Raw genomic sequence first — 24,173 nt, 5'->3', positions numbered from 1 at the left:
TCGGGGGTCAGCAGAGCCCATTCCCGCGTTTCTTGGCCGTGCTCCTTTCTCGTGCGGCATGTCCATCGACCATACACACAGCGGCTCCGCTCGGCAAGTCCGCTAGCCGGCTAGGCTAACACCGGAGAAGAAACCAGTCCGTCACTTTTAGACTTCTGTCACCAGTGTAACGCTCACCCCAGTGCTGCAGCGTAAATAAGGAAGCGATGACTAGCTTGCAACTTAGGTGCATTTATTTAGGGAACACAGCTTAACTCCGGTCACTATTGGCCGAGACCACGCCATACAAAAGGCTTCCGCACACACAGCCCCCGGAACTAGCATTGTCTCGCGAGACAATCCCCCCACCTCAATAGGTCTCATATAACATTGACCTCTGCTGGTAACATTAGTGCATAACGGCAACAAATGCAACATGTGCATAACTGAAGAACTCATAATAGGGACACATTAACTCAGCTCATTACAGTATGAACATAAAAATATATACTTAGTATGCTGCAGAATGACACATAAGAGCTGATTTCTATATACAAATGCAAGCAGCATTTTTTTTTTGTGTAGCCCTTGGTCGAAGAGGGGCCCTGTTAAAAAGGATCCAAATACAAAATTAAAGCTGCGAGCAGCGTTGCACGTGTCCTCGCTAGTCCGCATGTCGGGGCATTGGCCGGACGGCTAGAAATGCAGCAAAGAACTCCTGCAGCCGCCGGACAAAGAGTCCGAGAGTCAGTTGTCGTTAACCGCGTGGAGCGACGCCAGGATTGTCTCTTTGCAAACTTCATCTTTAACATTATTAGGGTCTTAGGTCTTTTCTGAACACATTTGAGAGGGCTCTGATTAATTGCCGAGTACACGGGTATCAATCAATAGTAATAGCACTTCAAAATACCATACATGAGCCAATTTCCTTCAAAATCTAAATCACAAGAACACATTGGGTCAATTTTAGAGTAGATTTAAGAGGAAGAAATCAATATTTACACAGTATTTCCTCAGGCAGAGAGTATACATCCCCAAGGTGTCCCTCGGGGATAACCAGGACATTCTGATGTACCATTTTAGAAATTAAAGCCTCTCAAAATGACACCCTCGTTTTTAATTGGACACTAGAAAATTTGACGTCTTGTTACCAGTAGGTGGCGCTATGACTTGTTTCAACTTTACATCACAACTTTACATGACTTTACATCACTAAAGGAGTGTCATCAAACATGCGTAAATTGGAAAGAATCCGATGATGTCCAGTAGATTTACAACGGTTTAGTTGTTCTTGGTGAAGGATCAGCTTTGCAGATGCACCTCGCTACCGATTATCGGATTCTTATAATATTCACAGTGAAGCGTTATCAAGGTCTTACCTCAGTGCTGAGAAATTTTGAAAGGGATTAGATTAACCTGTGTGGAGCATAACCAGTGAGGAGCAGGTATAAAATTAAAAAAACATTCAACATTCAACAGTGAAGCATTAACAAGGTCTTAGCTCTCTGCTAGGAAATTTTGAGAGGGATCAGATTGACCTTTGAGGAGCATAACCTGTGAGGAGCAGGGGGTAAAATAAAAAAAATAAACTTCCTGTTTTCCCCAGGTGGCGCTATTACTAAGGTTAAAAATGATCATATGGATGTCTACAGGGTGAGAAGTTCATGCTATATGAGAAATATGGAGCAGATTAGATAAAGTATGGTCAAGTTAAAACAACTTCAATTTTCATGGCAAATGGTGTTTTTTTGAAAGAAATTCCAAACTATGTGAACTATTTTTGGTTCAGCATTAGCATTAGCTAGCTAGTCTGCAGTAACAAATGACTGTCGTAATTGACAGATATTGCAATCACGCCTGTCGCTCCTGAGACGCGTTACGACGGACACGTGATCGGTTTACCTGGTGTCCTGACCCACCTGAACACCCGTCATTGGCGGATGTAAAGGACACGCGGATGGCCTCTGATTCACGGAGGGAGATCTCCACAAACGTTGGTTTGCCGGTCGAGGGGAACAAAGTTGTGGAGGAAAATACGGGACAAATGTGTCCTTGATCAAAAGCAGCAGTGGCGATGCACGGGGCAATAAAGTCTATGGCACATAAATAAACAAACCAACGACTTCCACACACAAAGACGTGACTCTCTAGGTCGTCTTCAACAAAAACCCATTACTCCACCTGTTGTTTTGGCGGTGAATTGCTCTGCAACACACGCAAGACTTTAGAACCATGAATTGAAACGAGTGCGTCGACGCAACAACGCAGAAGCAGAAGCATGCGCCAGCCTTTATAAAGTGTTCTTTCAGTAGTGAATCAGACTGCAGGTCAATGAGTTCAAGCTGAACATCAGTGGGTGAGGACGCAGAAGCATGCGCCAGCCTTTAGGCTGCATACGTGCCTCCATACAAAGTGCTGTGTTATATCAAGGACTGATCATAAGGCTATTAGTAACGATAAAACAGACCTGAATAACAACACACTTTTACAATTTTTCATTACAATCATTGATCAGTGTTTAAAACTTTACTTTTTACTATGAACTAATTCAATATAAATGAATCCCAGACTGAAACAAATACATTACATCATTCTGTATTTAAAGGATCAGTTATTTATTTTACCCGTTGGTTTCTTGTTTTAAGATCGTAGTAGATAGTAAATGTTTTATATCAAACTCTCTGAAACTCAAAGATGTACATTAACAAGAAGGAACACAACCTTAAAAGGTATTTGATGTGCTGTTAACTTTTATTCTGAAGCCTTAAAGCCACCATGTATTTACTTATACTTATATATGTATACCCATACAAGTATAGTAGTCTATGTGTCCTTAGTACACTAAAGTACTTTGAAGGTAGATGAGGTAGGTACACCTGTACTTGATTAATGGGTAAAACATGTTTTAGGTGTAATAATATCTATACTGGGTGATAACATCTGGATTAAGGCACAATAACATCTGGACATAAGCAGCTTGACTACGGTATAGTAACATCTGAACTCAAAGAACATAGATATGATTGTATTATGGAAGGAAGATCTGGATTAATAATCTGGCCCCGGGGAACTGTGGAACAGTTTATTAGAAAAATGCAAACACCATCAGCTACAGAAGATTTTAATCCCAAATAAAAGAAATGTGAAAAAGAATAAGGAATGTTAATTGTATTTTCTTTATTATCAGGAAACACATTAAGGACAATTTTTTAATTTATTCTTCACATATATTGTGACTGTGAAGGTGATTTTACAAAGTTCATTGGAAACTTGTTATTCATTAATTACTTGTTTCTCTAATTTAACTCTTTAATTTATTTATTGACAGGTATGAAAGTTCACTGTATTTTGTGTGGAGATAAAAACAATGAATGGTTGTTCTTAAAAATGTTTAATAATTGTCCTTTGCCGGTTTATGCAAACAAAGAAACAACAGCTTCACTTTCAATTTTAATTCCAGAACCACAGAAATAAAGTGGGAATCTAACAGAGCCAGTGACCCATGACCTGTGACCATTCTGCTACCCAGAAACCACCACACAAGCAGAACAGGCATGTTAACAGCCAATTAGCAGGGGAGGGAACTTTTCAGAATGAGTGGTGAGTTGGAAGAGATTATTCTGATTACCGTATTTTCCGCACTATAAGGCGCACTTAAAAGCCTTTAATTTTCTCAAAAAACGACAGTGCGTTTTATAATCCGGAGCGCCTTATATATGGATCAATTGGTTGATCCACACTGGTTGTACACGGCGCTCAAGGCGCTCTGTCAAAACGTTTCAGTATGAAAAACAAATAATAATAAATATGTTTCGGTACGACTGGTAAACTAGTGCTTGCAGCATTACGACTACCGTAGTCAGTAACCACCGATACTGTGCTCACTTAGAGTTAGGGTGACCAGACGTCTTTTCCCGGGAAAATCGTCCGGCAGGGATTCCAAAGACGTCCGGGATTTGGCTTCGTCGTATATTTGTGTTTCTCTGGGTCTTTCACACACTAGTTATTCCACCCTTAAGTGTTGGAAATGGTGTCTCCCTTACGTTCCACCTTCTTGCGCTCAAAATGGTCGTATTTGGAGGATAATTATCGTGTATCTGGCAACATTGAGATCGGTCGACCAATGACTGTTCTTTCTACAGTCTGAGCTCACGCAAGAAGGTAGAACGTAAGGGAGACACCATTTCCAACACTTAAGGGCGGAATAACTAGTTTGTGAAAGACCCAGAGAAACACAAATATACGACGAAGCAAAATCCTGGACGTTTTTGGAATCCCTGCCGGACGCATTTTTTAGGTCTCAAAAAGAGGACATGTCCGGGGAAAAGAGGACGTTTGGTCACCCTAGCATAACGCAAACCCAGGTAAAACGTTTGACTGCAGTATTTTATGCGTGTTATAATCCGGTGCATGTATAAAAAATGTTCTGAAATAGGTCTTTCATTGAAGGAGCGCCTTTTAATCCGGTGCACCGTATAGTGCGGAAAATACGGTATGCATTGTTGCTTTTCTTTATCTGTTGAGTAAAAACACTAACCATCCCAATCTGACCCTTCCAGAAGTGAAACATTGTCTAGGAACAGTTGTTAAAGAGAAAGCCAAGAGCTGACAAAGAGGACAGTTCTTGGCTCTCGGGACCCCCCCCAATAAAGCTATGTGTCAGTGAAACAGAACGTCGAGTTTCAAGAAGAGCTAGGAAAAACTAGGACATTTATACATTATTGGAACTTATTCAGAGATGTTGAGTCACCTGTCCTCAGCGCTCGTGACAAATGTACAACAAGAAGACGTCTTCATCATTTCAGTCAACAGAAGAGAAGTCCTCAGGGAGACTACGCCGACACCTTGCTGTCCTTCTGGAACAAAAGACAGACCGTGTTCTCAAAAAGACTTCAGGTTTTATATCTTTTCCGATAACATTTACATGAGTTGTACAGTATTATGTGTATTCAACTCACGTTCTAGTACGATGATAAGTACATATGATAAACATGCGTGATGAGAATTAAACCATGTGACCAGTGGGCTCACCCTGTATGCCGATAGGTCGGCAAACTCCCGGCCAGCCGGGTTTCCTCGGTAACCTCCTCTGAAGCCCCCCCCCACTTGTGGTGGTCCGAAGGAGCCCCGGCTGGTGGAGCGCCCCCGCCCTCCTCTGAAGCCCATCCCTCCTCGTCCCCGGTTGTGGCGGAGAGGGAGGCCGAAGGTCTCCGCGTTCATCCTTCTCTCCTCTGCCCAGGTCTGCCTCCGCTCCCTGCAGGAGGTGAAGAGGAGGTGACGTACTAGGAACACTAGAACTTCTGAAGCTTCTGGACCAGAACCATTTACCTGGGGAACCCGGAGACTCCGGACTTCTCATTCCTTTTCCTGAAGAGACAAGAGACAAAGGACCAAAGAGACGGGTCATGGGAATTAACACCTCACGCATGGAGTCTGGTGAGGACATGGAACCAGAGGACAGAGGGTACCTGCTGTCATCACAGGAGATGTTGTCAAAGAAGGACTTGGACTTGTCGTAGTAAACGTTGGGGCCCAGTGTGTCCTCCTCCTCAGCCGGTCCTTCGCTGGTCTGGTTCTCCACTCCGGAGTCAACCTTCTCTTCTCCGTTCACCACTTTCTCCGTCTTCTCATCTGACAGATCAGGGGAGGAAATGGGATGAAGCTACAAGCATTAGCAGCACCGCTAACAGCTAACCAAGGAGGAGGATTACTTCAGACTGACTACCATTACCCCCCCCCTCAAAGTTGTAAATCTAGGGTAAACACGGTCACTAGAATAACTTAATATGAAATAGATATCAAGCCTAGTTATGATTATGTTCTGCGTTTTCAAAGCGATGCAAGGACATGCAGACGCAAGAGCCCTTTGCGTGTCCCTTGCGTGTCTTTTCACATCTCCTTGCGTCCTTGCATGCGTCGACCCATTTGCCCACTTGCGTTGCAAGCCTCCCGCAGCGCACCAGGCTGCGATTGGTCCGCAAGTCTCAAATTTCCGTTTTCATAGCACAATGCCGCCCATTATTAAAACGAAGAATGTTTACGAGAGAACGGATCAGATTGAAGAACTTTTGTCGGAAGAAATGTAAATATGACCACTTCTGCAACCCGTCATTGGCGCATGTTAAGGACGCGCGGATGGCCTCTGACTCACGGAGGGAGATCTCCACAAACGTCGGTTTGCCGGTCGAGGGGAACAAAGTTGTGGAGGAAAATACGGGACAAATGTGTCCTTGATGAAAAGCAGCAGTGGCGATGCACGGGCAATAAAGTCTATGATACATAAATAAACAAACCAACGACTTCCACACACAAAGACGTGACTCTCTATGTGGTCTTCCACAAAACACGTTACTCCACCTGTTGTTCTGGCGGTGAATTGCTCTGCAACACACGCAAGACTTTTAGAACCATGAATTGAAACGAGTGCGTTGACGCAGACGCACAAGCAGAAGCATGCGCCAGCCTTTAGAGATGATTATAATACACCATTAAATATAAGGACAATAAAAACGCAATACTGGTCTGTACTCTCGTCCTGTAATGGCTGAGGCGTTTCCATGGAGACCTCCAGCAGACCTCTAGCTACCTTTCAGCTTCAGTTTGCTGTGGAAATCCCGGCCGATCTCCTCCTTGTTGAACTGCGCGTTGGCACTCTCAAAGTCAAAGTCCTTCTCAAACTTCATGGGTCCGTGCCGTTGGACATTGAAGCGTCCTCTGCCGTGGTGTCCGGCCCCGCGACCGTGGCGGTTAGCTGGTACGCCGGCAATCGCTGAAAACGCAGAAGAAAGAAAAGAAACCATCAGACACCAGAATCAGAAACTCAAAAAACTCAAAAGTCAAGAAATGTCCATCAGGAGGCTGTGAAGAACCAGCTATTAGCTTCAGAGTCCAGAAGTCACATCAACCAATCATCTTCTCAGGATATCACATTGACAAGGACACCCCCCCCCCCACTCTCCTCCAAATCCCCTGAACCCCTTAAAACCCCTTCTAAAAAGGGTTCATAGTCTTTCAGTCTCCAAACAAGTCCTTTAATGGTCGGACCTTTGGAACCAAATGGAAACATCACACTAAAGATCTGAACCCAACTCCTGAGGCACCCGGTCATCTCCTCATCAACACGTGTTCAGCTTGGAGGTCCAATGGGTCCTGGGAGGAGGGGACTCTCACCTGGGCGGCTGAAGACCGAGTGGCTGAGTCCTGCAGGAGGAGCCCTGTCCATAGCGCTTATGTGGGAGGAGGAGATGGTTCTGGGTGCAGACCAGCCGTGATTGGTGCCGTGGCCCCCCGTGACGCTCTCACCCATCCTAAGACCCATGCTGTCTTGGTGCGGGAGCTTCTGAGGGGGGGGGGGCGTGCGAGCGTGGGCAGGGGTTTTGCGTCCCAGCCCTGGGGCCGGGGCTGTGGCCGTGGGAGCCAAGGGAGCGCTCTGGACCACCTGCTCCAGGGTCGGGCTCTTCCTTAGAGGGTCCAGGCTTGGGGTGCTGCGTCCTAGGCGAGAGGGGGTAACCAGAGGCAGGGACGTTAACTAACGTTGGATTTTTCAAACCCAAAAACCCTCCAAACAGACACAGCTCAGTTGTGTTGGTGCATTTCTGCTCTTCTCTGTGTTTTCATGTAGCGACAGAGTTTCTTTTTGTTGTGATAGCGGGTGTAGGATATTAGAAACAAATATACGACCCGGTTCATAAAATTAATAAAAATGCATATAGTGTACATCAGAATACAGCCATGATTCTGAAACTGTGTAATCAATAAAGTAATGACAATATTGTAAAACCACTGTAATTCTGCAACTGTAATAGAATAATACCAATGTACAGTTATGATTGTATTTGATGTAATGTAATCAACTGGAATGCATGCATGTAATACTTGCACAACAACTGATATTGACTAAGGATCATTCGAAATCCAAGTTACATTGAACTCACCAGAAGACCACTCCCAGAGGTGTGGACACTGACTTTCACACCTTTAAGCATTGTTATAAATACCTGTGGGAACCATTGTTCTCGAGTTCGCTGGTGGAGGCTACAGACGGGCACTAGGGATGGTCAAAAGGACTGACCTGGGGCCTGTTGGTTGCTGAGACCAGCGGCTCCTCAGCTGAGATGTTCTTTTTACCACAACGCCATCTCCTTTATTAAATACATTTGATTTGAACCTTTTGATCAGCGATGACCTCTGTCCGTCCGGCGTTTCTTCATTTTTGAACACAACACGGGCAAGCTGTACCCAGAATGCAGTTTGGTTGTTGTAATTAGGGTTCTCGCAACGACTAGTCGTAGAGGAACCTATTGTATTTCAAGAAATTATTGAGTGTGGCCAGCGGAGCCAAACTCCTTGTAATCTCCCATACTTATTATTATTGAGTGTGGCCAGCGGAGCTGAGCCAAACTCAAAATCCAGAAGGTACACGTTTTGTAAATTGCGACAGGAGCTGTATTTATTACCAGACAGACATACAAAAAAATCTCCCTGCGTTCGGTAGAGTCTTATGTCTCGCACAAACTTCTTATTTTTTAGATAGCTGTTATAGTTTTGCGCTAGAGGACACTTGTTTTAGGTGTGGTTTCTTGGTAAAATCCGTTCACTCTGCGCGGTCTGTGATCAGCCTGCGAAAACCGCAGCTGCGCCGTCTCCATGACGACCACACAGGCTCGTGCCAGCACTCACTCTCCCTCTCCTACGTAGTGTGACAGACACACAGACCTACGTGGTGTGAACATGGCGCTAGCTAACACGGCGCTAGCTAGTAGTGATGTGTTGGTCGCGAACGAAACGGCTCTGAGAGCCGGCTCTTTGACGTGAACGACGAGAGCCGGCTCCTGATTGGGAGTCGCTTTGTTTTTGTTTTTTGTTTCTCTCTCTCTCTCTCTCTCTCTCAAGCTGCATTTTATCGGTCAATATGTGTGGTGGCGTCTCTGTGCCGGGACTTACACACACAGCAGCACAGCACACAGCAAGCACACAAACAGGGAGGCGAGTCACAAGAGAGAAAGAGAGCAACGGACTGGAAATGTAAAAAAAAGAAAGTTAAAAAAATGAGTGTCAACAGGAAACCCAGCAAAATCTGGCCACATTTCAATTACATTGACCTAAGGCAGAATGTAGAGTCTGCAAGACTAAAATCTCCGCACCCCACCCCAATCGAGCTGGCTAAAACAGCGCGCCAGCACTCATTCTCCCTCCCCTACGTAGTCTGACAAACACACAGGCCTACGTGGGAGGGAACATGGAGCTAGCAAACATTGCGCTAACATGGCGCTAGCTAGCATTGCACAATTAATAACAGTACCCAACGGCTGACAAGTGGCTCAAACAGCCAGTGAAAATCTCTCATGTCTTTAGACATCTAGCTAGGCTGTCTTTGATTGCCTTTGTGGCACTGACTCATGCAGACATAATACTACCGGCATTTCTACTGCTATTAATGCTTCAACAACTACTAATTTTACTACTACAACTAGTGGTATTACTACAAATGATACTATTACTATCACTACTACTACTAGTATTTCTAGTGCTATTAAAATGACTAAAATACTACTTATTCTAGTAGTGACTCTGCAACTGACATGACTAGAGAAAAGTACTACTAGTATTTCTACCGGTATTAATACTACAATTACTACTAATGTTACTACAAACACTATGACTAATAATATTAGTATTCCAGCTGTTTCTACTGCTATTGATACTTAACCTACTATTACTACTTCTACTGCTAGTACTAATACCACAATTACAACTAATACTACTACTAATATTACTACAAACAACTTAAAACCTCTTTTTAGTCATCTCAGTTTTTGTTATTTCTGAACTTTCATTCAAAGTTCAGAATTCATTTAAACTCCTGCAACTTCTGTATTTTTTAGAAAATCTATTGAATTCAGCTTCCCCACTTCCTGTATTTTCAGAAGTTCTTTAAAATAATTTCAGCTTTTCTTGTGTCTGTATTAACAGCAATGTTTTAATATTAATTTCTGTATTTATTTGCAATTTTTCAAATTTGTTTCAGCTGTTTTCAGCAAATCTATTGAAATTCCTTTCAGCTTCTCCCATTTCTGTATTTTCAGCAATTTCAAATTAATTTCATCTTTTCTAATATCTGTAATTTCATCAAATGTATTAAAATTCCCTTCAACTTTCTGTAATTTCAGCAATTTTCTCAAGTTCCTTTCAGCTTTTTGCATCCCAACACATTTTCAGCAGGAAATGCATTTTCTAGTTATTGTTCTTCGAATCTTTATCGCAACATCTTATTATTCTATTTCTTCTGCCACACCTTTCAACTCCTTCACACTTTCAGCTATTAAAACCATTCTACAAACAATATAAAACCTCTTTTTACTCATCTCAGCTTTTGTCATTTCTGTATTTTTTAAATTCATTTAAGCTCCTGCAACTTCTGTATTTTTTAGAAAATCTATTGAAATTCAGCTTCTCCCATTTCTGTATTTTCACCAGTTCTTTCAAATAATTTCAGCTTTTATTATGCCTGTATTAACACCAATGTTTTAATATTGATTTCTGTATTTTTTTGCAATATTTCACATTCATTTCAGCTGTTTTCATTTCTGCTTTTTCAGCAAATCAATTAAATCCTTTCAGCTTCTCCCATTTATGTATTTTCATCAATTTCAAATTAATTCCATCTTTTCTAATATTTGTAATTTCAGCAAATGTATTAAAATTCCCTTCAACTTTCTGTAATTTCAGCAGTTTTCTGAAGTTCAGTTCAGCTTTCAGCTTTTTGCATTCCAATGCATTTTCAGCAGGAAATGCTTTTTCTTGTTGAGTGTGGCCAGCGCAGCTCAGCCATACTCTTTATAATCTCCCATACTTATTGTTGGAATGCATTAAGCATTCCAAGTATTGTTCTTCTATTCTTTATTGTTGGAATGCATTAAGCATTCCAAGTATTGTTCTTCGAATCTTTATTCCGCCTTCTTCTTCTTCTTCTTCTTCTATTTCTTCCGTCCTTTCAACTCCTTCACACTTTCAGCTATTAAAACCGTTCAAATATTAAAGTATTCAGCTTCTTTCCGGCTTCCGGGCTATGACTTTTCAGCTTCATGCCTCTTAAGCTTGAATTTATATAAATCAATAATCATTAATATTTTAACGTGGTTTTCAAATGGAGTTTGTTTTCCAAATCCTCTTAAATTTCTTCAACTTTCAGATTTTCCAGCTTCGCAAATTTTTCAGCTACAGACACCATTTAAACTTTCAAATGTTGACACAAGTCTCAACTATTTTATGAAAAAACTGCTTGTTGATATCTATTCTACTTTTTTCATAATCACTGATTATGTTTCACTAGTTCTTTGCTCCATTGCGTTTCTTGAGTAAGACCTCGAGGGCTAGAGTGTGGGGCAGCGTCAGTTGTTTAAAAAAATATGGAACTTCGGTCCTTCCAGCCAAAGTATACACTGTAGAGGCTTCATTTCTTTGGATTAATGATGGCATGGTTGTGCTGATTGGATTATGTGTTCATGGAATCCCAGAGTTCTTTATTTTTGGATTCCTGAGTGTTAGAGTGACACAACCTCTGCCAAGATCCCCTTAGGCTCGAATACAAATCTGGTGACATATTTCTCAAAGAAATCCAGAAGGTACACGTTTTGTAAACTGCGACAGGAGCCGTATTTATTACCGGACAGACATAAAAACCGCATCCATGCGTTTGATAAGAGTCTTGGGTCTCGTAAAAACGTCGTATTTTTTAGATAGCTGTTATAGTTTTGCGCTAAAGGACACTTGTTTTTAGGTGTGGATTCTGTGTAACTCGCTGTCCTGTCTCTGCCCTTTTCAGCAGCTTGTTAATGAGCCCAGGTGCACCGTTGCCATGGATACTCACACACACGCTACAGCAGGGGTATTCAACTAAAATGTTAAGAGGTCCAGTTAGAGAAATTTTCTTGAAGCAAAGTTCCAGAAGATCATAATGTCTAACTATTCAGTGTGATATATATTTAAGTAGCCTGGTAGTTATATAAACATCTGCATATAATCAATACCTTTCAAATCAAAGGAATTCGGTACGATTAAAACACTTTTTAACAATATTTATTATGATGTAACATAGAACTGGACGTATGTGTGACTGCAGATATGTATAATGCTCTCTCATGAACTAAATAAAAGTAGGGCTGCATTTTTAAAATAAAATTAATACAAAATGAAAATGGTGCATGTAATAATAAATAATAATAATCAAATAGAGTGCTTAACTTCAGAAAAATTAAATAAAGGGAGGAAAAGCTTAAATGTCCCCGTTTCTGTTTCAGTCTCAAACGATTTTACAGATAATAAATCTTAACACATCTTAACAATTTAACAGTTTTAGAGCATTAGTCTTGCATCCCACTTCCCCACTTTGTTGGTCAGTGGGAGAATTGAGCTCTAGCTTGTCCTGCCAGGACTTTAAACCTGGGCTTGAATGGAGTCAGGGCCATCCGCATGCACATGTGGAGGTGCTCATTGGTGAGCCTCGAACAATATTTATTTTTGATGATATCCATCGTGGAGAAAGCTGCCTCGCAGTTGTAGGTGGAGCCAAACATGGTCAAGATGTATATGGCAACATTCCTCAGACCTGGAAAAGCTGTCCGACCGTTTGGAGACAGAAAGTGGAAGGGTCAGTTCTTAGAAACTGCTCTCTCAGGGACACATCTGCTTGGAGATCAACCAGTTGCATCTGGAGAGGCCCAGGATTTACCCATTTAAAGTGCTGTGTGACTTCCTCTGAGAACCCCCTGACATCCGTGATGATAAATGGGTTCTGAATGAACATGGTGAGCTGCTGTCCAAAGCTGAAGCTGTCAAAACGGTTGAAGTTTACGATCAGCTTATCAATGAAGTCAACAAAAGAAGACACATCTCTCTGTCCCTGTACCTGTTCCTGCACTGCTGGGAGGTGTGCACAGTCTTCCTGCAGGTCTTCCTTGAACAACTCAAGTTTCTTTTGAAAGGAGCGGACAGCGGTCATCAGTTCACAAATTGAATTGTCCTTGCCCTGTAGCCTCAAATTCAGTTCATTCAGATGTGCAGTGATATCAACCAAAAAGGCCACATTATCCATCTGTTTCTCATTTCCTAAAAAGAGAGAAAACTGCGTTGCCTTCTGATGTCTTAGCTCTGCCAAAAAAGATGCTACTTCCCTCCTGATGGACCAAAAGCGCGCTAAGACCTTCCCTTTGCTGAGCCATCTCACATTATTGTGCAGCAAAAGATCATCAGCATTGGCATCAACTTCTCTGAGGAATTCCCGCAGCATGCGATGCTGGGTGGAAGAGGATGCCCTGAGAAAATTGATCATTTTCATCATTGTATTCATCACTTCAGCATGCTCATCTGACAGGGAGGCACAGAGGACAGATTGGTGAATGATGCAATGGAAGCTACGAGCTCTGGATTGTCCTCTTTCAGTCTTGCTCCAGCTCCTTTCTCTCTCCCTATCATAGCAGGGGCTCCATCTGTGGCTATTGAAACCACTTGTGTTGGCTCTATTCCTCTCTTCGTTAACATCTCCTTAATGGCCAGGTAGATATCTTCTCCTCTTGTACTGGTTTGAAGGGGAGTGACACCTAACAGGTCTTCACAGAATGCTTTCTGGTCTGTGTTGAAAAACCTGACATACACTAACAGCTGAGCATTGTCACAGATGTCAGTGGACTCATCCACAGCTAAGCCTACACATGGTGCCTTATGTATGGCTTCATTTAGCTGGGTTAGCACATCCTGAGTTAATATTTCACCTTTCTTTGTGGCAGATGATGCTGACATGGGTATTTGCTTTATCTTATCACAAAGCTCTTGTTTTGGTTTTCCGTCAAGTAATGTTTCAGCGACGACACTCATGCATTCTTTGACAAGCCCTCCATCAGTAAATGGCTTTTTGTGTTGCCCCAAAATCCAAGCAACTCTGAGGGAACACTCATGAGCACGTTGTTGGGCAGTGAACGTGTGGCTCAGGATCCTGGTTGACTGTTCATATTGGGCTGTGAGGCCACTTGTTTTCTGTGATCTCACTTCGGATTTGAGTGGGTATGTTTGTTCAAAACCTTTATGTTTTGTCTCATAATGGCGTTTCACATTGCCACTTTTAATAAGTGCCACGGTTTCTGAACATATAAGACACACTGGTTTTGTGCTCCCTGTGGGAAGTATGAACAGAAATGAGTCTGTCCATTCCGGATTATATGCTCTATTTTCGCTGTCAACTTTTCTTTTTTTGGAGAGCGACATTTGTTCCTTATGTTTCTCTCCCTTTGCTGTCTCAATCGACTTGTCCTCAACTTTCTCCGGCACAGTCGTCCGTTTCTCTCCCTTTGTTTTTCTAAATGTGTCGCTATCTTTCTTTTTCTTTCTCTAACTTTCTCATCTCTCAGCGCGGCCGCAGCGCTGTCTTGAGACGTAATGTTTACCGCCGAGAATGCATAGATTTGATTGGCTGAGTGGTATCACGTGGGATGGCTTAACTCGCATGCAATTGGTCTGTGCGTTTCCTCATCCGCTAAACCACTACCGTAAATACTGCAAAAGCCGCGCCGCCGGGTAAAAAAAATAAAAACGCCGTCAGGTTTTAATTCACAACCTTCTGTTTTGGCTGGCGGTCCGGGTCCGGATGGGACGGCCTCTGGGTCCGGACCCGGACCGTGGTCCGCCAGTTAGTGACCTATGCGCTACAGTACCTCTGTCTGTGACTCACAGCTGCTCCTATGACCTGATTAGTGGAGTCACATGATGCAGCTATGCTTTCTGTCAACAGACCAATATGATAAAGACACTCGCCCCCCCCTCCACCCTGACCTCTACTCACTCTTAATCATAGACTGTCTGTCTATTTCTCCTCCTCTCTCTCTTCCTCACCACCCCTCTCTGTATCTACACCCCCCACCCCACCCAGTACAATAATTTCTAAATAAAAGCCCCATGGAGGGAATTCTTACTGTAATGTTTGTGATGAGGCCTATTAATTAAAAACTTCTTAGTTTGAATAACAAACATTCTGTCTCCCAACCCCCCCTCACCCAATTCCATCATTACAAAATAAAAGCCTCAATGATTATCTGTACCTTAACCATGAAGCTCAGAATGAAGCGGTTTCGTTGAAATACGTTTTGCTCTTTCAAATACTACTATAACCACTACGAATATTACTATTACTTTTAGTAGTACTACTACAATTGATACTTCTACTACCATACTACTAGTATTTCTACTGCCATTAATACTACAACTACTAATGTTATTACAAATACTACTATGGCTAATAGTATTAGGGCGAGTGTCTTTATCATCATGGTCTGTTGACAGAAAGCATAGCTGCGTCATGTGACTCAAACAAGTGTTCACCAGCGCAAACATCTAAAAAATACGACGTTTTTACGAGACCCAAGACTTTCCGTACTTTTCTTTTTATGTCTGTCCCGGTAATAAATACGGCTCCTGTCGCGGTTTACAAAACGTGTACCTTCTGGATTTCTTTGAGCAATATGTCACCAGATTTGTATTTGAGCCTAAGGGGCTTTTGGCAGAGGTTGTGTCACTATAAGTTCCATATTTCTTTAACCAGATTCTGACGCTAACCCACACTCTAGCATTTCCAGGTCTCACTCTAAGAAACGCAACGGAGCGAAGAACTACTGAAACATAATCAGTGATTATGAAAAAAGTAGAATAGATATCAACAAGAAGTTTTTTTTTTTGTGAAATAGTTGAGACTTGTGTCAACGTTTGAAAGTTTAAATGGTGTCTGTAGCTGAAAGATTGGCGAAGCAGAAAAATCTGAAAGTTGAAGGAGTTTAAGAGGATTTGAAATCGATCTCCATTGGAAATCCATGTTAAAATATTGATGATTATTGATTTATATAAATTCTAGCATAAGAGGTAGAAAGCTGAAATGTCATAGCAGGAAAGTCGGAAAGGAGCTGAATATTTTAATATTTTAACAGTTTTAATAGCTGAAAGTGTGAAGGAGTTGAAACGTGTGGCAGAAGAAATAGAAGAATAAGAATAAGTCGGAATAAAGATTCGAAGAACAATACTTAGAATGCTTAATGCATTCCAACAATAATAAGTTGAATAAAGATTCGAAGAACAATACTTGGAATGCTTAATGCATTCCAACAATAATAAGTTGAAATAAAAAATAGAAGAACAATACTTGGAATGCTTAATGCATTCCAACAACTAGCTGAAAATGCGTTGGAAGGCAAAAAGCTGAAAGCTGAAATGAATTTTTAAAAATAGCTGAAAATACAGAAAGTTGAAGAATTTGAATACATTTGCTGAAATTACAGATATTAGAAAAGCTGAAATTATTTGAAATTGCTGAAAATACAGATACGGGAGAAGCTGCATGGAATTTCAATAAATTTGCTGAAAAAGCAGAAATGAAAACAGCTGAAATAAATGTGAAATATTGCAAAAAAATACAGAAATTAAAATTAAAACATTGTAATACAGGCATAAGAAAAGCTGAAATTGTTTTAAAGAACTGCTGAAAATATAGGAAGTGGGAAAGCTAAATTTCAATAGAACTTCGAAAAAATTCAGAAGTTGCTGGAGCTTGAATGAATTTAGAAAAATACAGAAATAACAAAAGCTGAGATGAATAAAAAGAGGTTTTAAATTGTTTGTAGTAGTATTAGTTATAGTTGTAATCGTGGTATTAGTGCGGAGTTGCGAGGACCCGTCCAACGCTGCTCGCAGCTTTAATTAGGATCCTTGCAAAGACTAGTCGTAGAGGAACTTATTGTATTTCGAAGAATTATTATTATTATTATTCTCACGCAACGATTGCCTTTTTGGGGATTTTATCATATTCAAAAAGTTGTTAAATTTGTCACGCATATCAGAACTGGTGGAAAATATGATAATTTGGGGGTCTCGCATTTGGGTAGAAAGAATTGTCTCCATAGCGCCCCCTAGAAATTTGAAAAGTTTCCCACTAGGCCAGTTTTTTCCACCGATGCCTGATTAACTTGAAATTTGAAACATGCTCTACAAAAAGGTCAATCATGGTATGCAAATGCGCCAGCTAGATTTTCCGCCATTTTGAATTTGGTGAAAAACACGTTTTCGGCCATTTCTCCGAAACGCTATGTCCGATTGTCCCCTTCATAATCTTCTTGTTCTCCATCCTTCCCCTTTCCATACTCATGCTCCGTAGTGCGCTCTTTCGGCACAGAGGACCGCCCCACTGATCGGCCCATACCCCCCCGCGATGACACCTTTTGAGTACATCATCTTCCGGGGCAGCGACATCAAGGACCTGACTGTGTGTGAACCACCCAAACCTGTCTGTTGATCATTATTGGATCAATGTGTGTGGCTTAATCTTGCAAGAGTCATAACTTCCAAATGAGTTGGCCTGCCCTCACCAAACTTATAACACATGTGAACATTGAACCCCTGAACACACCCTGATTTAAGAATATTTGAAGAATAGGGGGCGCTGCTATTACTCGTTGAAAATCTGCCCTTTTGGCCTATTTTTGCCCTATTTTTGTGATTTCCTTGAGTTGTAAAAGACCCAACTCCTCCCAGGGATTAAACCCTATTATTTTCAAATTCGCGCAGTGTGATCTTGAGGATCTAGGCTCTAAGAATTGCATTTTGCCGGAAGAAATTCCAAACTATGTGTGTAGGGAGCATTTTTGAAAAACCACCATTTGGCATGAAAATTGAAGTTGTTTTAACTTGACCATACTTTATCTAATCTGCTCCATATTTCTCATATAGTATGAACTTCTCACCCTGTAGACATCCATATGATCATTTTTAACCTTTGTCATAGCGCCACCTGAGGAAAACAGGAAGTTTATTTTTTTTATTTTACCCCCTGCTCCTCACAGGTTATGCTCCTCAAAGGTCAATCTGATCCCTCTCAAAATTTCCTAGCAGAGAGCTAAGACCTTGTTAATGCTTCACTGTGAATATTGTAAGAAGCCGATAATCGGTGGCGAGAGGGTGCATCGGAAAAGCTGATCCTTCGCCAAGAACAACTAAACCGTTGTAAATCTACTCCACATCATCGGATTTATTCCAATTCACACATGTTTAAAGTAAAGTAAAACACGTAACGTTGAATTAAGTCATAGCGCCACCTAATGGTAACAGGAAGTCAAATTTGGTCACCTTGGATGTGTATTATCATTCTGAAGTGAAATGATCATGTAACTATTGATAGTTTCCTTTTAACTCTAACCTGAAATTGACCAGAGGTTAGCTGGGGAGTGGCGTAAGACCTTAATAATGTTAAAGATCAAATTTGCAAAGCGGGATTCCTGGCGTCACTCCACACGGTTATTGACGACTGACTCTCAGACGCTTTTCCGACGGCCGCAGGGGTTCTTGGCTGCGTATCTAATTTTATAAATGTAATTTTATAAATGTACAATTGTTATTATTAATGTTACAAATTATTTATGTAATTGGTATACCGCACAGAGATCCTGGTAAGACCCAGGACTCGCTGGGGGGATTAAATGTCCCAGCTGGCATGGACGCCCCAAAATTAGTGTTAATTAATGTTGGGGGTGGGAGGAGTTCTGGGTCAAACTGCTGGACCGGCCGTCACCACGACAAAAAAAGGCAAAACAAGCGTTAAACAGACAAATAATAACAACAAATAAATTCTGTCACATGGTAGAAAAACGATGCAGCTCTTGTTGTTGCACCTACTGCAACAGATATTCACGTGACTCTGCCCCTCCTCCATCGCTAGGAGCTTACCTAAGCCCCCGGGTCCAAACTGGGGGGAGACCAGCGGGCTGCTGTTGAACTGGTCGTAGGCAGGGGCCCGGTTGAAGAGCCCGTAGGACCCAGCGGACTGGAATGGGGTCGGAGCAACAGCAGCAGACGAGCTGGAGCTAATGGAGGACTGAAGAAGGAGATGGTTAGTGTCACTCTGAGAAGATGCAGGTACTCTGTTAGGTGCTCAGGTGGAGGTCTACCTGCACGATGGCCGGGTCATGAGGGAGAGAACACGGAGGTTTGGGTGGTTCACACACAGTCAGGTCCTTGATGTCGCTGCCCCGGAAGATGATGTACTCAAAGGTGTCATCGCGGGGGGGTATGGGCCGATCAGTGGGGCGGTCCTCTGTGCCGAAAGAGCGCACTACGGAGGATGAGTATGGAAAGGGGGAGGAGGGAGAACAAGAAGATTATGAAGGGGAAGACAGAGCTCAATCGGAATACTGCAGGTTTACTTAAGCCTTATCCTTCTGCGTTTTCAGAGAGACGCAAGGACGCGCAGATGCAAGAGCCCCTTGCGTGTCTTTTCACCCCTCTTTGCGTGTGTCATTGAGTCCCTAAGCATATCCTGATTTTTTCTGAATATTTGAACTTTAGGTCAGTGGTCCCCAACCACCGGGCCGCGGACCGGTACCGGTCCGTGGGCCGTTTAGTACCGGGCCTCACCACAGAAAGCTTATATATTTTTTTTTCTTCTGAAAAATGTTTTATTTTGAAAATTGACCGGATTTTCTCCTAATAATGTGCGCTCGTCCCTCTGCCAGATTCCCTACGCGTCACCAGGCGTTTTTCTTGTCCTTTTACTGTGCACGGCAGTTTCGCCGATCTAGAGAGTCACGTCTATTTATTTATTTGTTAATTTATGTATCATAGACTTTATTGCCCCGTGCATCGCCACTGCTGCTTTTCATCGCGGACACATTTGCCCCGTATTTTCCTCCACAACTTTGTTCCTCTCGACCGGCAAACCGGCGTTTGCGGAGCTCTCCCTCCGTGAATCCAACCCGCTTCTACAACCCGCCAATGACGGCTTGTATAAGCGGTCATATTTACGCATTTCTTCCGACAAAAGTTCTTAAATCTGCTCCGTTCTCTCGTAAACATCCATCGTTTTAATAATGGCGGTATCGGGCTATGAAAGCGGAAAATGTGAGACTCCGTAGACCAGTGTTTTTCAACCTTTTTTGCGTCACGGCACACTTAAGACACAGAAAAAATCTCACGGCACACCAACAACTGGAAATGCTATGAAAATCAATCCCAAACATAGTTTCAGCATGAGCATAATATACTCTAAGAAATCAGGGAAACGCGTGTTCTATTTGTTGTTTTATTAAACTTAACATCATCCTAATGCCAAGATGGCACAGGCTTTATGCACAGGTATCTCTTAAGCCTGGTTTATGCTTCTGCGTTTTCCCTAGCGTCACTTTTCACACCTCCTTGCGTCCTTGCGTGTTTCGAGCCATTTTTTTAGGCTTGCGCACCAGGCTGCGATTGGTCCGCTAACTACGTCCTTTACAGAGTCTCACATTTCCGCTTTCATAGCCCGATACCGCCATTATTAAAACGATGGATGTTTACGAGAGAACGGAGCAGATTTAAGAACTTTTAAATATGACCGCTTCTACAAGTCGTCACTGGCGGGTTGTAGAAGCGGGTTGGATTCACGGAGGGAGATCTCCGCAAACGCCGGTTTGCCGGTCGAGAGGAACAAAGTTGTGGAGGAAAATACGGGACAAATGTGTCTGCGATGAAAAGCAGCAGTGGCGATGCACGGGGCAATAAAGTCGGAAATGATAAATAAATAAACAAATAAATAAATAGACGTGACTCTCTAGGTCGTCTTCAACAAAAACACGTTACTCCGCCTGTTGTTCTGGCGGTGAATTGCTCTGCAACACACGCAGAACCATGAATTGAAACCAGTGCGTCGACGCAACGACGCAAACGCAGAAGCATGCGCCGGCCTTAAATCTCACTTTTTTAAATTGTCGCCTCAGCAAATCTGCCTATTAATTACGCTGCGTACCGCCACCCACAGGCAGAGGGGAGTATTGAGCCTTCATACCACCAACAGCGCGACGACACTCACACACAAACACACAAGTTGGCTCTTTTTTTTCACCAATGAAGTGACAGTATGTAAAAAAAAAAATTCACGGCACAGTTGACAGCCTCTCGTGCCGCGGCACACTGGATGAAAAACACTGCCGTAGAGGATGCAGTTAGCGGACCAATCGCAGCCTGGTGCGTTGCGGGAGGCTCCTCTCCCCAGGTGTGAAAAGGCACGCAAGGGGGGCTTGCGTCTGCGTCGCTCTGAAAACGCAGAAGCATAAACTAGGCTTAACCTCGCGAGCGAGGAAATATCTCGCGCGAGACGGACTTTTTTTTAAATTCCGATTATTAACTTTTCTGAATCGAGACAGAATCGTTCTAGAGAGAGCTTTATGGTGACCATAAAAGGACTTGTTTGGAGACTGAAAGAATTCTTAGATTACATTCTAAAACACACATCTAAGTCATTATTTTATGATTCAAGATCAATTCTCACAACAGAGTTCTATTCAGAGTGTAAAATGACTACACCATTACACGTTGTATATTACTTAATAACCTTGAATAAACCCTAAAACATTTTACCACTTCTACTATCCATAAGGTACAATACATCAGATCAAAGTAAAACTCGTTGTCAATCAAATCTGACAGCATTCACGTTAATAAATAAGGAAAAGTAGAGCTGGCCAACATGCTAATGCTAGCTGTTGCTGTTGTATAGCTGACTCACGTTGCAAACAGATTAAGGTGTATTTTACATATATTACACGCTTATTTACAAGATGATCAGACCTGTTTAATGGCGTCATTGCTTCGTTACCATTTACTTCTCATGCTATAGCATCCTAGCGTTGTCTAGTTGATAACGCTGACATTTGATAGCTTTAGCTCAGCTAACGCTAGCAGTCTGGGTTGTATCGCTAACGTTAATTGACAACGTTAAACTCGTCGACTCCAGATGGATACACGTCGGTCTGACACTGAACCCCACAGAGGGGGGGGGGGGGGGGGGGGGGGGCATTTAAATAACAATAGTAAATAACAACACCCGCTTAAGAGTGCACCAGCAGCTGTCGTTAGCATTAGCCGAATGCTACCTTTAGCCAGAGCCACGGTGGAGTTCTCGGTGTCGATGGTGTACAGGATTCCTTCGTAGCGGATGGCGGCTTTGGAGATCAAGCTGATCTTGCTGCCCAAGTAGGGCGTCCCGCCGCTCATGGTGTCCACTCCGGGGTCGGAAGTCCGAACGGAATGGACGGCCCTCCGAGCCGTGTGGTCGGCGGTAACGGATCTGCGGCAAGTTTCTCCGGGTTGCACTGATCTCTCTACCGTCACCGCTACAACAACATGGCTGCCTTATCCGCCATCGGAGGACTGTGAGCGCGGGGGCTAACGAGAAGACCGTAATATCGCGCGATTACGCTGCGCCGTGAGATCCAGATTTTTTGTGGGTAGAAGAGCAATGCATAAGAAACATTTCTTAGTACATTCATTGTATTACATAAAAATACATTCATCCAGTTCGTTCTCTCTTATCTAATAAAGATCATTGACAAATTAACGTAACGTTTCGTAAATAAAATGATATTTTGTTCCCGATATTGATTGTCTTTAATTTTGTGACTTTTTGCTTCAATGTTGTGTAACTGTGCTCAGTTCATCCAGCACAACACATTCAGGTCAAAGCATTTGGATCATTTTATATTTATCATGTACTTAATGGAGAAAAATGTTGTAATGTAAATGTAAATATAAATGTATTTTTAATGTATTAAATATGCTTACTCTACTGTATTTAGCTTTTTTTCGGTTAATTTGATCAACTGTAAGTTTCTTTTAAATGTACCCTTTATATTTTGATCAACTCGTAAGTTATTATTTTATCATTCTGAACAAGTCTGTAGTACACGCACCAAATCGCAATGTCAACATCGAACACGGATAATCTATTCCTCCCAGTTCTATGCTGGAAAAAGCCTCAGATCCTCCGCGCATGCGCATATTCTAAAATACGATTTGCACAACGGTCCGATATCAAAGATGGCGGGAGCCTCCGACCCGCTGGAGGACATGCTCTTCAATGAGGTGGACGAGAAAGCTGTTAGCGACTTAGTTGGCTCTCTGGAATCACAGCTCGGAGACAGAGAAGCTCCCGCCGCTTCGTATCCTGCCGGTAAACCGGAGGGAGCTTCGCCAACCACCGGTCAGTTCTCAGGGAAAGTGCGCGATCTGGCGGGTCCGTTGGAGCAGCCCCAACAAGGGCAACCAGAACCGGAACCCGTTAAAGTGCTTCCCTCCTCCGTAACCGCCGCGTCCGTGGTAACCGCCGGAGCCACAGCACCCACCACTATCTCCCCGTTACCGGGACCCGTAACTTTGACCACTCGGTCCGCCGCTTTTGCCTTCCACCGGGCAGCTCCCGGCGGCGGCCCCGTGGTGGAGGCGAACCGAACCGCTTCCCCCGGAAGTTTAAATGATGCCGTGAAGTTGGTGAACTCGGTCCCCGCAGCAACGGCAGTGTCGGCACCGGGGACCGGCTCGGTAATCAGCGCCGTCAGCACCGCGGGATCCACGATCATTGCCTCCATGGCCGCTCAGCCTCACTTCCCTCAGTCTCCCGGTGTGCCGCTGCAGAGTCTCCCGGTGCCGGTGGCTGGTGTGGCCCTGAATCAAGTTGATGCCAAGGGCGCGGTCCCATCCGCCTCCGCCCCCCCGGTGGTGAACCACGGCGCCCCCCTGATTCAGGCCAAGCTGCTGGTTCCCAGTCAGCCCGTCTCCGGGAACTCCGTCATTCTCACCGGAACCCCCCAACCCGCCGTGACCGGGCCCGGCACAGCCGCCGTCGTCCTGAAGCCGGCGGTGAATGGAGTGGGTCAGCTCACCATGGCTCGGCCGCCGGGGACCCCCGTGATGACCACGTCCATCCAGCAGCAGAGACCCGGCCTGGTAGCGAGTTCCCCCCGAGCCGCCGCTCCTCAGCTGGCCGTCCGGCCTCAACAGCAGACCACCATCCAGCTGCCCCCCGGCTTCTCCATGCCACCAGGTGAGCACACCTGAGCCCTCACCTGGTGTCCCATCACGGACAGGTGGTGTAGAGACACGGACAGGTTGTGTAGAGACAGACAGGTTTGAGTGTCACTTGTTGGTAGAACATAAACATAAAATGCGGTTTGTCCTAGTTTATTAAAATGTTTGAAGTTGTCATGACGACGTCCACTTTTAATAAACCCATCAAAGTCACTAAAAAGACTTTCACAGCCGTAAGAGAACCGAAAGGAACAAATGTCTGTTGACAATCTCATTACTACAATAACATAATATCTCCTGAAGGGATTCCGACCCATCAATAACATCACATG

At 43.3% G+C, this 24,173-nt stretch overlaps 2 protein-coding genes across 3 annotated transcripts in view; one reads left to right on the top strand and one right to left on the bottom strand.

The window, feature by feature from the left end:
* Window positions 1-3,141: 3,141 nt before the first annotated feature.
* Window positions 3,142-22,237, bottom strand: LOC120812337 (protein LSM14 homolog). 2 transcript variants are annotated; one of them, XM_078097396.1, is made up of 9 exons: window positions 21,912-22,237; window positions 18,954-19,117; window positions 18,733-18,880; window positions 7,150-7,470; window positions 6,566-6,748; window positions 5,448-5,610; window positions 5,308-5,346; window positions 5,011-5,233; window positions 3,142-4,832 (listed from the first exon to the last, which is right to left on the bottom strand). In XM_078097396.1, the coding sequence occupies exons 1-9, from the start codon at window positions 22,030-22,032 to the stop codon at window positions 4,812-4,814; spliced, it is 1,383 nt and encodes a 460-aa protein (XP_077953522.1). In that variant the 5' UTR covers window positions 22,033-22,237; the 3' UTR covers window positions 3,142-4,811. The 2 variants fall into 2 exon arrangements, with proteins under 2 accessions (XP_077953522.1, XP_040024161.2); XM_040168227.2 differs by having other exon boundaries at window positions 3,142-4,835; window positions 21,912-22,199.
* Window positions 22,238-22,812: 575 nt separating this feature from the next.
* Window positions 22,813-24,173, top strand: part of LOC120812334 (transcription initiation factor TFIID subunit 4-like) — a 30,951-nt gene continuing 29,590 nt past the window's right edge. Inside the window, exon 1 of the mRNA XM_040168219.2 lies at window positions 22,813-23,857. Coding sequence (XP_040024153.2) covers window positions 22,855-23,857 — 1,003 coding nt within the window. The 5' untranslated portion in view covers window positions 22,813-22,854. The remainder of the gene's footprint in view (window positions 23,858-24,173) is intronic.

The sequence above is a fragment of the Gasterosteus aculeatus genome, chromosome Y (assembly GCF_964276395.1).
Source record: "Gasterosteus aculeatus chromosome Y, fGasAcu3.hap1.1, whole genome shotgun sequence".
Classification (NCBI taxonomy): domain Eukaryota; kingdom Metazoa; phylum Chordata; class Actinopteri; order Perciformes; family Gasterosteidae; genus Gasterosteus; species Gasterosteus aculeatus.
This window is presented reverse-complemented; position numbering and strand designations above follow the sequence as displayed.

Bases quoted from the DNA above. Each gene is read 5' to 3' on its own strand.
- LOC120812337 (XM_040168227.2), bottom strand. From the start codon at position 22,032: ATGAGCGGCGGGACGCCCTACTTGGGCAGCAAGATCAGCTTGATCTCC. The intron at 18,881-18,953 runs GTAGACCTCCAC...CTCCTTCTTCAG, and splicing joins ATGACCCGGCCATCGTGCAG to TCCTCCATTAGCTCCAGCTC. The intron at 5,611-6,565 runs GTAGCTAGAGGT...CTGATCTGTCAG, and splicing joins CAGCAAACTGAAGCTGAAAG to ATGAGAAGACGGAGAAAGTG.